Source organism: Heterodontus francisci, chromosome 27 (assembly GCF_036365525.1).
Source record: "Heterodontus francisci isolate sHetFra1 chromosome 27, sHetFra1.hap1, whole genome shotgun sequence".
Lineage (NCBI taxonomy): Eukaryota > Metazoa > Chordata > Chondrichthyes > Heterodontiformes > Heterodontidae > Heterodontus > Heterodontus francisci.
The window spans coordinates 4,105,454-4,122,780 of NC_090397.1; the positions used below are offsets into that span (position 1 = coordinate 4,105,454).

At 48.3% G+C, this 17,327-nt stretch overlaps 1 protein-coding gene across 1 annotated transcript in view; it reads right to left on the minus strand.

Annotated features, from left to right (window-relative positions):
- aldh1l2 (aldehyde dehydrogenase 1 family, member L2) overlaps nucleotides 1-17,327 on the minus strand; it is a 146,803-nt gene that overhangs the window by 128,926 nt on the left and 550 nt on the right. The window contains exons 2-3 of the mRNA XM_068058744.1: nucleotides 15,504-15,648; nucleotides 3,205-3,439 (exon numbers count right to left, since the gene is read on the minus strand). Coding sequence (XP_067914845.1) covers nucleotides 3,205-3,439; nucleotides 15,504-15,648 — 380 coding nt within the window. The remainder of the gene's footprint in view (nucleotides 1-3,204; nucleotides 3,440-15,503; nucleotides 15,649-17,327) is intronic.

Here is a 17,327-nt window from a genome sequence, read left to right on the forward strand (position 1 = left end):
GTATTTTCATTTTCTTAATAACCTTTGCCCTGCTAAACTCAATTCGGTACAATAGTTCCTGTTTATTCTCATTTAATATTTTTGACAACATTTGCTTTCTACAACAATATTTATCTCACTATCTCATAACCTCTTTCCCTTTCTCTTTGATAATATTTTCCTTATTTATTTCAACTAACGTCTTCAGGTTCTACTACTGCAAGTGTTTGGAGCCCCCACCCTTTATGAAATGTGGGCATCTCTGACAAGGCTGACATTTATTGCCCATCCCTAGTTGCCTTGAGGAGATAGTGGTAGATTATCATATTCTTAGCCATGGTTTAGTACAACTGAGGGGTTTGCCAGGTCACTTCAGAGGACAGTTAAGAGTCAACCACATTGGTGTAGGACTGGAGTCACATATAGGCCAGGTCAGGTAAGAATGGCAGCTTTCCTTTCCTAAAGGACATTCATGAATCAGTTGGGTTTTTACAACAATCCAGCAGCTTCATGATCACTTTTACTGGTCCTACATTCACTTTCCAATTTCCCAATTTAAAAAAAATAAGCAGAATTCAAATTTTCAAATTGTCACTGACAGATTAGAACTCAAGTTCACTGGATTACTAGTCGAATAACATAACCTGTTATATTAGTTTAAATCCTCTGCCATTTCTCCATTTACCCTCTCCACAAGGACGCTGGCATCATTTTGGTTCAGACCAATATCATCTTCAATATTCCAAGAATGCTCACTCTTCCTTCCCACATTACCCCTGCAGCCATGCACTGACCTTCCCAATCCCCCTCTCCATCCCTCCTAAATTACCCCTGCAGCCATGCACTGACCTTCCCAATCCCCCTCTCCATCCCTCCTAAATTACCACTGCAGCCATGCACTGACCTTCCCAATCCCGCTCTCCATCCCTCCTAAATTACCACTGCAGCCATGCACTGACCTTCCCAATCCCGCTCTCCATCCCTCCTAAATTACCACTGCAGCCATGCACTGACCTTCCCAATCCCGCTCTCCATCCCTCCTAAATTACCACTGCAGCCATGCACTGACCTTCCCAATCCCCCTCTCCATCCCTCCTAAATTACCACTGCAGCCATGCACTGACCTTCCCAATCCCGCTCTCCATCCCTCCTAAATTACCACTGCAGCCATGCACTGACCTTCCCAATCCTGCTCTCCATCCCTCCTAAATTACCACTGCAGCCATGCACTGACCTTCCCAATCCCCCTCTCCATCCCTCCTAAATTACCACTGCAGCCATGCACTGACCTTCCCAATCCCCCTCTCCATCCCTCCTAAATTACCACTGCAGCCATGCACTGACCTTCCCAATCCCGCTCTCCATCCCTCCTAAATTACCACTGCAGCCATGCACTGACCTTCCCAATCCCCCTCTCCATCCCTCCTAAATTACCACTGCAGCCATGCACTGACCTTCCCAATCCCGCTCTCCATCCCTCCTAAATTACCACTGCAGCCATGCACTGACCTTCCCAATCCCGCTCTCCATCCCTCCTAAATTACCACTGCAGCCATGCACTGACCTTCCCAATCCCGCTCTCCATCCCTCCTAAATTACCACTGCAGCCATGCACTGACCTTCCCAATCCCGCTCTCCATCCCTCCTACATTACCACTGCAGCCATGCACTGACCTTCCCAATCCCGCTCTCCATCCCTCCTAAATTACCACTGCAGCCATGCACTGACCTTCCCAATCCCGCTCTCCATCCCTCCTAATTTACCACTGCAGCCATGCACTGACCTTCCCAATCCCCCTCTCCATCCCTCCTACATTACCACTGCAGCCATGCACTGACCTTCCCAATCCCGCTCTCCATCCCTCCTAAATTACCACTGCAGCCATGCACTGACCTTCCCAATCCCGCTCTCCATCCCTCCTAATTTACCACTGCAGCCATGCACTGACCTTCCCAATCCCCCTCTCCATCCCTCCTACATTACCACTGCAGCCATGCACTGACCTTCCCAATCCCGCTCTCCATCCCTCCTAAATTACCACTGCAGCCATGCACTGACCTTCCCAATCCCGCTCTCCATCCCTCCTAAATTACCACTGCAGCTATGCACTGACCTTTCTAATCCCACTCTCCATCCAGTAATTGGCACATGAACCAATCAGAATATTCTTGCTTTGAGCTCTGCTTTAGTCAACTCCCCCATGTCTCTCCGTGTTATTGGTTCCAACATGGACTATGACATTTGGCACCCTCCCTTCTTTCCTGGAGGTTTTCCCTTCACCTGGACACCAGATAGGCAACACACATTCAGGTCTCATGGCCACAACTTCGCAGGCCACCATTATCCCCAACTACAGATCCACACGACTACCAGTGTCTCGTCTACCTGCTTCTCACCCATCGGGTACTGGCTATTGTCCACCTCATACTTGACCAACATGTGCCTAGCGGACAAGTATATTCCAACACCTGAGAGTACCATCTGTCTCTGCACATGGTCACCCTTTATCTCTTTCTACATTGCCCATGCGTATTGAACTGCCTAGCACTGCGTCGTTCTGGAGTGCTGAAGTCAGAAACCCCTCATCCTCTCTGATACTGCTCTTCACTTGCTGTTCAAAGCACAGGGGTCCTGTATCAGGGAATCAATTTTCCAGCGTTTATGTTGCTTCTGGGTAGCGTAAGGATCCACAATGACCCACATATGGCACACGCATCACAAGAGCTTGATGCACTGTCCTCCCTCAGTGTAACCTAAAAACATAGTTAGTGTTAACCTGAATTCCCACTCGCACCGGACTCTCAAGAATCAAACTCCACTTGCTTCACATAAATACTGGAAGCAAAAACCTCACTTATCCCAAGGCCCCAAAACTGTCAATTTCCAAACTGAACAAAACTTCCTTTCTTAAAAGCCCTCACCTTTGTCTTTCACTAAATATAAAAAACAGGTAACTCCCTCTTAAATTGTTCGGTGGGAGAAGGAATCCAGTAATGGATTGTCAGGATTTTAGTGAAGAATCAGTGGACCTTCAGAAGCCTAAATATAAATTCAAAATCCACAAAATGTTTTATAATGTCGAAAGCAAAGCAAAATACTACTTAAGGCTTGCTGTTTCTTCCCTGTAATAAGCTTCTTACAGATATACCAGACCTTCATTATACACACAATTTAAAGTGCACCACAACAGTCAATATCAGTGCCTTTTGGAGCACTATTCTCACCAGTTTATAGCAGCAGCACCCCTGTGGCGAGGAAGTAGCGATGGGTGGTAGATTATCGATCCATGCCTTGGGTGATTAATAACATCCATAGGGATAAACTGGCTGCAGAACGGGAGCACATTGAGTTCTGCTCCAACTGATTTATAGGCCTCAACAACATCAGCAATAGGTTTTCCCTTCAGCCTCCACTTGGGAAACTTAAATACAGGGGTCCCATCCTTCTCTGCTGCAACAGCTGAGGAGAAAATAAAGTTAAACAACCATAAGCTTATGTTATGCTTTTATGTTTGTTTTTACCCCCAAAGGATATTTCCCCCCCCCAACCCAAACATTCCATTTGCCTTTCAGTAGATATGTTACCACGTATTAACTGAAAAATACTGAAATCCCATTTGGCGTGACTGGAGGAGGATAAATCAATGCATGGTACTATCATTTTTGACCAATGTCTCCTGACTGTGGAGAAAAACACAAAGGGTAGATTCACAAATGTTGGAATGAAACCGGACGGACCACACAGCATCGGCCTAGGCACCAGTAAAGACAACAGCAAACCCAGCCCTGCCGACCCTGCAAAGTCCTCCTTACTAACATCTGGGGGCTTGTGCCAAAGTTGGGAGAGCTGTTCCAGAGACTAGTCAAGCAGCAGTCTGACATAGTCATACTCACAGAATCTAATCATACCTTACAGACAATGTCCTAGACACAACATCACCATTCCCAGGTATGTCCTGTCCCACCAGCAGGACAGACTCACCAAAGGTATACAGTCAGGAGGGAGTTGCCCTGGAAGTCCTCAATATCAACTCCGGAACCCATGGCATCAGGTCAAACATGGGCAAGGAAACCTCCTGCTGATTACCACCTACCGGCAACCCCCAGCTAAGTGATCCCACAACCAACGGATCAGATCTAAGCTCTGCAGTCCTGCCACATCCGGTCATGAATGCTGGTGGACAATTAAACAACTGACTGGAGGAGGTGGCTCCACAAATATCCCCATCCTCAATGATGGGGGATCCCAGCACATCAGTGCGAAAGATAAGGCTGAAGCATCTGCAACAATCTTCTGCCAGAAATGCCAAGTTGATGATCCATCTCGGCCTCCTCCTGAAGTCCCCAGTTTCACAGATGCCAGTCTTCAGCCAATTCGATTCACTCCACGTGATATCAAAAAACAACAGAAGGCACTGGATACTGCAAAAGCTATGGGCCCTGACAATATTCTGGCAGTGGTACTGAAGACCTGTGCTCAAGAACTTGACACGCCCCAAACCAAGCTGTTCCAGTACCGCTACAACACTGGCATCTACCCAGCAATGTGGAAAATTGCCCAGGTATGTCCTGTACAAAAGAAGCAGGACAAGTCCAACCCGGTCAATTACCACCCCATCAGTCTACTCCCGATCATCAGCAAAGTGATGGAAGGTGTCGTCAACAGTGCTATCAAGCAGTACTAGCTTAGCAATAACATGCGCAGTGACACTCAGTTTGGGTTCCGCCCGGGCCACTCAGCTCCTGACTTCATTACAGCCTTGGTTCAAACATGGACAAAACAGCTTAACTGAGGGGAGAGTGACTGCCCTTGACATCAAGGCAGCATTTGACCAAGTATAGCATCAAGGAGCCCTAGCAAAACTGAAGTCAATGGGAATCAGGGGAAACTCTCCGCTGATTGGAGTCATACTTAGTACAAAGGAAGATGGCTGTGGTTGTTGGAGGTCAATCATCTCAGCTCCAGGACATCACTGCAGGAATTCCTCAGGATAGTGTCCTAGGCCAAACAATCTTCAGCTATTCATCAATGACCTTCCTTCAATCATAAGGTCAGAAGTGGGGATGTTCGCTGATGATTGCACAATGTTCAGCACCAATTGCAACTCCTCAGATACTGAAGTAGTCCATGTGGAAATGCAGCAAGACCCAGACAATATCCAGGCTTGGGCTGATAAGTGGCAAGTAACATTGTGCCACACAAGTGCCGGGCAATGACTATCTCAAACGAGAAAGAATCTAACCATCTCCCCTTGACATTCAGTGGCAACACCATCGCTGAATTCCCCACTATCAACATCCTGGGGGTTACCATTGACCAGAAACTGAAATGAAGTAGCCATATAAATAATATGGCTTTAAGAGCAGGTCAGAGGCTAGGAATCCTGCGGTGAGTAACTCATCTCCTGACATCACCGTCTACAAGGCACAAGTCAGAAGTTGGATGGAATACCCCCCACTTGCCTGGATGGGTGCAGCTCCAACAACACTCAAGAAGCTCGACACGATCCAGGACAAAGCAGCCCACTTGATTGGCACCCCATCCACAAACATTCACTCCCTCCCCCACCAATGCACAGTGGCAGCAGTGTATACCATCTGCAAAATGCACTGAACTATACCACCATTCCTTCACTGTCGCTGAGTCAAAATCCTGGAACTCCCTTCCTAACAGCACTGTGGGTGTACCTTCCCCACATGGACTGCAGGGTTCAAGAAGGCAGCTCACCACCACCTTCTCAAGGGCAATTCGGGATGGGCAATTATTGCTGGCCCAGCCAGCAACGCCCACATCCCATGAATAAGAAAAGTTCACAATGAATTCATTGACAGATCAACAATTTCAAACAATATTTTCTTCCTTATCCAATGATGAAAAAAGATGAAAATTGCTGTTAGTTTATTTAGAACTGTAATAGGGGATAAAGCTATGAATGAATTTGCAGCCACTATTCCCTTCCTCTTGCTCCAGTGGCATTTCACTTTACTGCAGTGAGTTAATGGTTCATTTGGAAATTGTAATGATTTTTTTCTATACAAAATACTTAATTGGCCCCATGTCCTATAACCCTTTGCTAGAAACACTCCAGCAACAGAGACCCACCATCTGTTCTCTCCACATTATATCCCTGAGGTCCCACCTCACAGCTACAAACAGTTCATATTTTATACTGCAGCTCTGAGAGACTCATCATTAGCCAAAGATACACAACTGACAACCAGACACAAATCTGTTTCCGGTCTACCAATACATTGAGTTTTCTGCAAAGTGCGGCTATTGAACACATCCTGACAATTGTGGCGATAGAGAACCCAAAAATCCTGACCAAGATTTGGCAAGTACCAAAATGGGGTTAATCATTTCTGGTACCTAAGACCTGCCCACATCAAGCCAGCCCCAACCCTTTGGGTCATTTGCTTCATGATAAACAAACCTCAAAAGCCTCTGACTGACATGTCACCCCCAAAAGTATGCTGGTGAGAGAAACAGACAAACCCTCGAAAGACTGTGGAATAGGAGCCAATAGTTCCCACAGTCCAAAATATCAACTTATTATATCATCCAGTCAAAACAGATACACAAACCAAACCAATATACAAGGCATAACACAGTTGCAAACACAGGACTTCTAGCCTCTGCTTTACCTCCTCAATGGAGTCCGAGGACTACACAGGACTACAGGGGCTTGAAGGCACAATCCTCCTGAAGGTGCTACCTCACACTGGCGCAGCAGGTTCTACAGATACCAGCTGTACTCGGGTACCTCATCAAAGTGGCTTGGTCACGCTTGAACCCAAGTGCAAACATGCACGGGCTGTCTGATCTTGGAGGAGGGGCATCAGTCAAACCCCTTCTGCCCTGAGGTATTGCTCTGAAAAAGCCACAAGAGCAGGAACCTTGGTCGATTGATCACCTCCCTGGGCAGGGTTCGGTGGGCCAATCTTTAAACTTCCCCCAGGATTGGTCTGTGATCAGCAAAGTTTGCTTAGACAGGGATTGAACCTGTAACCTTCTTTGCCCATGTCACACTGGTGACGAGTGTATTCCCAGTCATTGGGAAGGGGGCAGAAGAAACCCAGCAAGAAAATCTCAGTTACAAACTGCAAAGAGAGCATTGCCTTAGATTGGATTCCACCATTTTCTTTTTATTCGTTCATGGGATGCAAGTTTCGCTAGCAAAGCCAGCATTCATTGCCCATCCCTAATTATCCTTAAAAAGGTGGTGGTGAGCTACCTTTTTAAACCGCTGCAGTTCATTTGGTGTAGATACACACACAGTGCTGTTAGAGAGGAGCTCCAGGTTTTTGACCCAGTGACAATGAAGAAACAGATATAGTTCCAAGTCAGGATGGTGTGTGGCTTGGAGGAGAACTTACAGGTGGTGGTGTTCCCATGCTGCCCCTGTCCTTCTAGATGGTTGAGATCATGGGTTTTAAGGTGCCATCAAAGGGGCCTTGGCGAGTTGCTGCCGTGCATCTTGTCGTTGGTACACACTGCTGCTACTGTGGGCCAGTGGTGGAGGGAGTGAATGTTTAAGGCAATAGGTACCAATCAAGTGGGCTGCTTTGTCTTGGATGGCGTTAAACTTCTTGAGCATTGTTGCAGCTGCACTCATCCAAGCAAGCTGAAAGTAGTCCATCACACTGCTGACTCGTGCCTTGTAGATGATGGCAGGCTTTCCAGCCTTTGACCTACTCTTGAAGCCACAGAGTTTAATTAACTGGTGCAGTTAAGTTTCGGGTCAATGGTAACCCATCAATGTTTACTTTGGGGGATTCAGTGATAATTTATTTTTTTAGTCGTTCATGGGATGTAGGCGTCACTGGCAAGGCCAGCATTTATTGCCCATCCCTAATTGCCCTTGAGAAGGGCGGTGAGCTGCCTTCTTGAACCGCTACAGTCCATATGGTAAAGGTACACCCACAGTGCTGTTAGGAAGGGACTTCCAGGATTTTGATCCAGCGACATGTGCTGTTGATTGTCAAGCGGAAAAGGTTAGATTATCTCTTGTTGGAGACAGTCATTGCCTGACACTTGTGTGGCACAAATGTAACTTGCCACTTATTAGCTCAAGTCTGAATGTTGTCCAGGTCTTGCTGCATGTGGGCATGGACTGCTTCAGTATCTGAGGAGTCGTGAATGATACTGAACACTGCAATCATCAACGAACAACCCCACTTCTGATCTGATGTGCAAGGGAAGGTCATTGATGAAGCAGCTGAAGATGGTTCGGTCTAGGACTGAGGAACTCCTGCAGTGATGTCCTGAGGCTGAGATGATTGGCCTCCAACAACCACAACCATCTTCCTTTGTGCGAGGTGTGATTCCAACCAATGGAGACTTTTGCTCCTGATTCCCATTGACTTTAATTTTGCTAGGACTCCTTGAAGCCTCACTTGGTCAAATGCTGTCTTTATGTCAAGGGTAGTCACCACACTTGGCTCACCTCTGGAATTTAGCTCCTTTGTCCACGGTTGCACTAAGACTACAATGAGGTCTGGAATCACAAGTCCCTGGGGGAACCCAAACTGAGCGTCACTGAGCAGGTTATTACTAAGCAAGTTTCACTTGATAGCACTGTCAATGACACCTTCCATCACTTTGCTGATGAGCGAGAGTACACTGATGGGGCAGTATTTGGCCAAATTGAATGTCCTGCTTTTTTGTGTCCTGGACATAGCTGGGCAATTTTCCACATTGTCGGCTAGTTGCCTGTCGTGTAGCTGTACTGGAACAACTTGGGTAAGGGCGTGGCTAGTTCTGGAGCACATGTCTTCAGTACTACTGCCAGGATGCTGTCGGGGCTCACAGCCTTTGTTGCATCCAATGCCTTCAGCCATTTCATGCTACCGTGTGGAGTGAATCAAATTGCCTGAAGACTGGCATCCATGATAGTGGGGACCTCAGGAAGCCGCCAAGATGGATCAACCACTCTGTATTTCTGGCTGAAGATGGCTGAAAATGCTTCAGCCATGTCTTTTGCAGTGACGTGCTGGACCCCCCCCTCCCCGCCCCCCCCATCATTGAGGATGGGGATGTTTTTGCAGCCTCCTCCTCTGGTTAGTTGTTTGATTTTTCACCACTATTCATGACTGGATGTGGCAGGACTACAGAGCTTTGATCTGATCCGTTGGTTGTGGGATCGCTTAGCTCGGTCTATAACATGCTGATATCATATGCAGCATCTCATTTGTCTAAGGAGATCGAAGGAGGTAGGATACCATCAGGCGTCTCCCAAGTAATATCTAAGTATTTAGAGAACCCTTATATTCATCTCCAATAACTTACCTGAAATCTGATGCAAAACTCATTTTAAAATATATATATTCAGACCAAGTTCAAAAAACAGGTAAAGTAAAGCTTGTTCCAATAAACTGAATCTTTACTACAACTGTCAAATTAGCTGTGACAAGTGTGAAACATCATAGGGGAGGCTGGAAAACAAAGCAAATCAGCACCAATACATTCTTATATTCAAGCTACATACTAGTGTACAATTCCATGTTTTGATTATTTTCCATTACTTTTTTTTAAATTAGATTTAACTATTTTGGAATTGAGACTATCAAGATGCCCACCTAAATATTTCACAAAAAATATCTAGCTTCAACGCGCTTCCTAGTGGATGTAGGTTCACTCGAAAAAGGTACTCCCAATCCAGCCAGAGTGGGACTGATACAGGGACTTCACTCCATAGATACCATGGCAACTGATACCTAACCCAAAATACAAAAGTCCCCAGCACTAGCATCCCTCACCTTGGAGAGCACATGAACAAATTGCAAATTACTGGCTGCAGGTTATGCACTGAAAACTAAAGGTATTTGTCTAAGAATTTACTGTTTGCTGCTATTTGGGTTCAGTCTTGACTCACTGCAATTCAGTCACTTTATTCGTCCCCTATTTTCAGATTATCATCTTGATGCAAAGGTTTCTTTTGCCAATAACACCTGAGAAAATTTACAAAATAGTCTTTTCTAACTTACCAAGAAAATCTCCCACAAAACAGCTAATCACAAACAACTCTGTAAATCAACATTTAATCTACCTTAAAAACCAACACCTCATATCACATTCCACTGACAACTAGGCTGATTAGCCGATGAAAGTAAACCAGTCAGTATTACCAGGACACAATGCCTCTTTATGGGCGGAAAGCCAAGGCAAACAATAAAATCAATACATTAGATATCCTTGACAAAGTATCTTTTAAACTTGTAGCCAAAAATGTGACAGTCCCTTTAAGAAATTAAAAGTAGACTCAATATAACTGTGACAGATGGTGAGTAAATTAAGGACTTTCCACGAATTATCAGTTTGCATCTCAAGTTTAAACATTCCAGCCTATATTAAGCTTAATGTAGATAGCCTGGAGACAGTACAGGCTAGAAGTAAGCAAGGTTGTTTTACATAATAGTGGCTAGCTGTGATGGAATAAAGCTGCTGTATTTTAAGATCTGAGCTGACAATGGGGTTATTTCTTCAAAAGCAGCCTGTAATTATTCATACAATTGTCAATCAGAGTGAGGAGGCACAAGCACAGGAGCTAAATGTATACATACAAAGATAATGAAGGTATAAGAACAAAGAACAAAGAACAGTACAGCACAGGAACAGGCCATTCGGCCCTTCAAGCCTGCGCCGATCTTGATGCCTGACGAAACTAACACCTTCTGCACTTCCGGGGCCCATAGCCCTCTATTCTCTTCCTATTCATATATTTGTCAAGATGTCTCTTAAACGTCGCTATCGTACCTGCTTCCACCACCTCCCCTGGCAGCAAGTTCCAGGCACTCACCACCCTCTGTGTAAAAAACTTGCCTCGCACATCTCCTCCAAACTTTGCCCCTCGCACCTTAAACCTATGTCCCCTAGTAACTGACTCTTCCACCCTGGGAAAAAGCTTCTGACTATCCACTCTGTCCATGCCGCTCACAACTTGGTAAACCTCTATCATGTCGCCCATCCACCTCCGGCGTTCCAGTGAAAACAATCCGAGTTTTTCCAACCTCTCCTCATAGCTAATGCCCTCCAGACCAGGCAACATCCTGGTAAACCTCCTCTGTACCCTCTCCAAAGCCTCCACGTCCTTCTGGTAGTGTGGCGAGCAGAATTGCACGCAATATTCTAAGTGTGGCCGAACTAAGGTTTTGTACAGCTGCAACATGACTTGCCAATTTTTATACTCTGTGCCCCGACCGATGAAGGCAAGCATGCCGGATGCCTTCTTGACTACCTTATCCACCTGCGTTGCCAATTTCAGTGACCTGTGGACCTGTACGCCCAGATCTCTCTGCCTGTCAATACTCCTAAGGGTTCTGCCATTTACTGTATACTTCCCACCTGCATTAGACCTTCCAAAATGCATTACCTCACATTTGTCCGGATTAAACTCCATCTGCCATTTCTCCGCCCAAGTCTCCAACCGATCTATACCCTGCTGTATCCTCTGACAATCCTCATCATTATCCACAACTCCACCAACCTTTGTGTCGTCCGCAAACTTACTAATCAGACCAGCTACATTTTCCTCCAAATCATTTATATATACTACAAACAGCAAAGTTCCCAGCACTGATCCCTGCGGAACACCACTAGTCACATCCCTCCATTCAGAAAAACACCCATCCACTGTTACCCTCTGTCTTCTGTGACTGAGCCAGTTATGTATCTATCTTGCCAGCTCACCTCTGATCCCGTGTGACTTCACCTTTTCTACCAGTCTGCCAGGCGGGACCTTGTCAAAGGCTTTACTAAAGTCCATATAGACAACATCCACCGCCCTTCCCTCATCAATCATCTTTGTCACTTCCTCAAAAAACTCAATCAAATTAGTAAGACACGACCTCCCCTTCACAAAACCATGCTCTCTCTCGCTAATATGTTCGTCTGTTTCCAAGTGGGAGTAAATCCTGTCCCGAAGAATCCTCTCTCATAGTTTCCCTACCACTGACGTAAGGCTCACCGGCCTATAATTTCCTGGATTATCCTTACCACCCTTCTTAAACAAAGGAACAACATTGGCTATTCTCCAGTCCTCTGGGACCTCATCTGTAGCTAATGAGGATGCAAAGATTTCTGTCAAGGCCCCAGCAATTTCTTCCCTTGCCTCCCTCAGTATTCTAGGGTAGATCCCATCAGGCCCTGGGGACTTATCTACCTTAATGCTTTGCAAGACACCCAACACCTCCTCCTTTTTGATAATGAGATGACTGAGACTATCTGCACTTCCTTCCCTAGGCTCATCATCCGCCAAGTCCTTCTCCTTGGTGAATACCTCACCCATTTCCTCAAGTTCCACACATAGATTCCCATCTCTGTCCTTGAGTGGGCCAACCCTTTCCCTGGTTACCCTCTTGCTTTTTATATATGTATAAAAAGCCTTGGGATTTTCCTTAATCCTGTTTGCCAATGACTTTTCATGACCCCTTTTAGCCCTCCTAACTCCTTGCTTAAGTTCCTTCCTACTGCCTTTATATTCCTCAAGTGCTTCATCTGTTCCTCGCCTTCCAGGCCTTACGAATGCTTCCTTTTTCTTTTTGACTAGGCTCACAATATCCCGTGTTATCCAAGCTTCCCGAAACTTGCCAAACTTGTCTTTCTTCCTCACAGGAACATGCTGGTCCTGGATTCTAATCAGCTGACGTTTGAAAGACTCCCACGTGTCAGATGTTGATTTACCCTCAAACAGCCGTCCCCAATCGAAATTCTTCAGTTCCTGCCTAATATTGTTATAATTAGCCTTCCCCCAATTTAGCACCTTCACCCAAGGACTACTCTTATCCTTATCCACAAGTACCTCAAAACTTACAGAATTATGGTCACTACTCCCAAAATGCTCCCCCACTGAAACTTCGACCACCTGGCCGGGCTCATTCCCCAATACCAGGTCCAGAATGGCCCCATCCCTAGTTGGACTATCTACATATTGTTTCAAGAAGCGCTCCTGGATGCTCCTCACAAATTCTGCCCCATCCAAGCCCCTAGCACTAAGTGAGTCCCAGTCAATATTGGGGAAGTTAAAATCACCCACCACAACAACCCTGTTACCTTTACATCTTTCCAAAATCTGTCTACATATCTGCTGCTCTACCTCCTGCTGGCTGTTGGGAGGCCTGTAGTAAACCCCCAACATCGTGACTGCACCCATCCTATTCCTGAGCTTCACCCATATTGCCTCGCTGCATGACCTCTCTGAGGTGTCCTCCCGCAGTACAGCTGTGATATTCTTCTTAACCAGTAATGCAACTCCCCCACCCCTTTTACAACCCCCTCTATCCTGCCTGAAGCTTCTAAAGCCTGGAACATTTAGCTGCCAATCCTGCCCTTCCCTCAACCAAGTCTCTGTAATAGCAGCAACATCATATTTCCAAGTACTAATCCAAGCTCTAAGTTCATCTGCCTTCACTGTTATACTTCTCGCATTGAAACAAATGCACTTCAGACCACCAGTCCCGCTCTGCTCAGCAACATCTCCCTGCCTGCTCTTCCTCTTAGTCCTACTGGCCTTATTTACTATGTGCTCCTCATTTACTTCACTAGCTGTCCTACTGCTGTGGTTCCCACCCCCCTGCCACACTAGTTTAAACCCTCCCGAGTGACGCTAGCAAACCTTGCAGCCAGGATATTAGTACCCTTCCAGTTTAGATACAACCCATCCTTCTTGTACAGGTCCCATCTGTCCCTGAAGAGAGCCCAATGGTCCAGATATCTGAAACCCTCCCTTCTACACCAGCTGCTCAGCCACGTGTTTAGCTGCACTATCTTCCTATTTCTAGCCTCACTGGCATGTGGCACAGGGAGTAATCCAGAGATTACAAACCTAGAGGTCCTGTTTTTTAACTTACTACCTAACTCCCTTAACTCCCCCTGCAGGACCTCATCACTCTTCCTGCCTATGTCATTGGTACCGATGTGTACCACAACCTCTGGCTGTTCACCCTCCCCCTTCAGAATGCCCCCTGTCCGTTCAGAGACATCCTTGACCCTGGCACCAGGGAGGCAACATACCTTCCTGGAGTCTCTTTCACGTCCACAGAAGCGCCTATCTGTGCCCCTGACTATAGAGTCCCCTATAACTATTGTTCTTCTGCGCTTTGTTCCTCCCTGCTGAACAACAGTGCCAGCCATGGTGCCACTGCTCTGGCTGCTGCTGTTTTCCCCTGATAGGCCATCCCCCCCAACAGTATCCAAAACGGTATACATGTTAGAGAGGGGGATAGCCACAGGGGATTCCTGCACTGACTGCCTGCCCCTTCTAGCGGTCACCCATCTATCTGCCTGCACCTTGGGTGTAACCACTTCTCTAAAACTCCTGTCTATGACGCTTTCCGTCACCTGCATGCTCCTAAGTGCATCCAGTTGCTGCTCCAACCGATCCATGCGGTCTGTGAGGAGCTGCAACTGGGTACACTTCCTGCAGATGTAGTGGCCCGGAACGCTGGAAGCGTCACGGACCTCCCACATCTCACAGGTGAAGCACTTCACCCCTCTAACTGACATTTCTAGCACTAATTAGTTAATTGATATAAAATAAATAAATACTTATTAAATCCTTACTAAATTATGATACACTTCACTATGTGGTCCCTAGTGCTAGATTTCTACAATAAATATTAAATACTGTCTACATACAGTAATCCTCTCCCTCTGGTTTAGTTACTCTACTTATTAATTAGTTAATTAGTGTTTTAATCAATTTTTATCAGTTTTATTTTCAAATTCGGTACAGATTCCCTACCAGCCAATCAGGTCACAGCTTTCCTGTGACGGCGCTTTTTTCAGTTTTTTCCCTGTAAATCTGCTTTGATTAGATTAGATTAGAGATACAGCACTGAAACAGGCCCTTCGGCCCACCGAGTCTGTGCCGAACATCAACCACCCATTTATACTAATCCTACACTAATCCCATATTCCTACCAAACATCCCCACCTGTCCCTATATTTCCCTACCACCTACCTATACTAGTGACAATTTATAATGGCAATTTACCTATCAACCTGCAAGTCTTTTGGCTTGTGGGAGGAAACCGGAGCACCCGGAGAAAACCCACGCAGACACAGGGAGAACTTGCAAACTCCACACAGGCAGTACCCGGAATCGAACCCGGGTCCCTGGAGCTGTGAGGCTGCGGTGCTAACCACTGCGCCACTGTGCCGCCCATCTTTATATCACTCCTGTTTTATTATTATGTTTTATTATGTTAAAGGTACTATATAAGTTGTTTTTAGGATTTTATAGGGGGCGTAGATAACTACACCATCACAAACTTTTTCATCGTGTCATAAACTGTTGAGCTGGAGGGCACAGCCTACATTTGAAGGATGGCAAATTCAAAACAAATCTGTGGAAACATTTCAGTGATCAAGTACAGTGAGTTTAATGAACATTTAATGTGCAAATCTAGCAAGTTTTTAAAATGAATTGGTTTTTAAAAAAACAAAGTTCACGAAATCTAAGGTTCTGATGAAGAAAACAGGCCTCAGATCTGACAGATTAATGGTCACCAGTGTTTGCACTCACCCAGGGGATCGGCCTTCCCATCCCGGTCAGGGACTGTGAAGACTCCCACAACCTTGTGTCCTTGTTTCCGCAGGTTACTGTAAACCTCCTGCCCGAACAGACTCTGGCCGATTAAAGCCACGTTTAATTTGTTTTGGTAACGGACCTGTTAAAAGAGTGGAAGATCACAGTAAATCCAGGGAGGGGAGGGGATGGTGGTGGGGGAGAGTGGGGTGGGGGTGAGGGGGCTGGTGATGGGGGTGGGGGGATGGTGGTGGGGGTGAGTGGGGTGGGGGTGATGGTGATGGGGGAGAGTGGGGTGGGGGGATGGTGGTGGGGGAGAGGGGGTGGTGATGGGGGTGGGGGGATGGTGGTGGGGGGAGAGTGGGGTGGTGATGGTGGTGGGGGAGAGTGGGGTGGTGATGGGAGAGTGGGGTGGTGATGGGAGAGTGGGGTGGTGATGGGGGTGGGGGGATGGTGGTGGGGGAGAAGGGGTGGTGATGGGGGTGGGGCAGAGTGGGGTGGTGATGGGGTGGGGGAGAGTGGGGTGGGGGTGGTGATGGGGGTGGGGGGATGGTGGTGGGGAAGAGTGGGGTGGGGGAGAGTGGGGTGGGGGTGGTGATGGGGGTGGGGGGATGGTGGTGGGGAAGAGTGGGGTGGGGGTGAGGGGGGTGGTGATGGGGGAGAGTGGGGTGGGGGGATGGTGGTGGGGGAGAGGGGATGGTGATGGGGGTGGGGGAGAGTGGGGTGGGGGGTGGTGATGGGGGTGAGGGAGAGTGGGGTGGTGATGGGGTGGGGGAGAGTGGGGTGGTGATGGGGGTGGGGGAGAAGGGGTGGTGATGGGGGTGGGGGGATGGTGGTGGGGGAGAGTGGGGTGGTGATGGGAGAGTGGGGTGGTGATTGGGGTGGGGGGTGGTGATGGTGGTGGGGGAGAAGGGGTGGTGATGGGGGTGGGGGAGAGTGGGGTGGGGGGTGGTGATGGAGGTGGGGCAGAGTGGGGTGGTGATGGGGTGGGGGAGAGTGGGGTGGGGGTGGTGGTGGTGGGGAAGAGTGGGGTGGGGGTGAGGGGGGTGGTGATGGGGGAGAGTGGGGTGGGGGTGAGGGGGGTGGTGATGGGGGAGAGTGGGGTGGGGGGATGGTGGTGGGGGAGAGGGGGTGGTGATGAGTGGGGTGGGGGGTGGTGATGGGGGTGAGGGAGAGTGGGGTGGTGATGGGGTGGGGGAGAGTGGGGTGGTGATGGGGGTGGGGGGTGGTGGTGGGGAAGTGGGGTGGGGGGATGGTTGGGGGAGAGTGGGGTGGGGGGATGGTGGTGGGGGAGAGTGGGGTGGGGGGATGGTGGTGGGGGAGAGTGGGGTGGTGATGGGGTGGTGATGGGGGTGGGGGAGAAGGGGTGGTGATGGGGGTGGGGGAGAGTGGGGTGGGGGGTGGTGGGGGGATGGTGGTGGGGGAGAGTGGGGTGGGGGGTGGTGGGGGGATGGTGGTGGGGGAGAGTGGGGTGGTGATGGGGTGGGGGAGAGTGGGGTGGGGGGGTGGTGATGGGGGTGGGGGAGAAGGGGTGGTGATGGGGGTGGGGGAGAGTGGGGGTGGGGGGGTGGTGGGGGGATGGTGGTGGGGGAGAGTGGGGTGGGGGGTGGTGGGGGGATGGTGGTGGGGGAGAGTGGGGTGGTGATGGGGTGGGGGAGAGTGGGGTGGGGGGTGGTGATGGGGGTGGGGGAGAAGGGGTGGTGATGGGGGTGGGGGAGAAGGGGTGGTGATGGGGGTGGGGGGAGAGTGGGGGTGGGGGGTGGTGATGGTGGTGGGGGGGATGGTGGTGCGGGTGAGTGGAGTGATGTTGGTTGGGGGGGG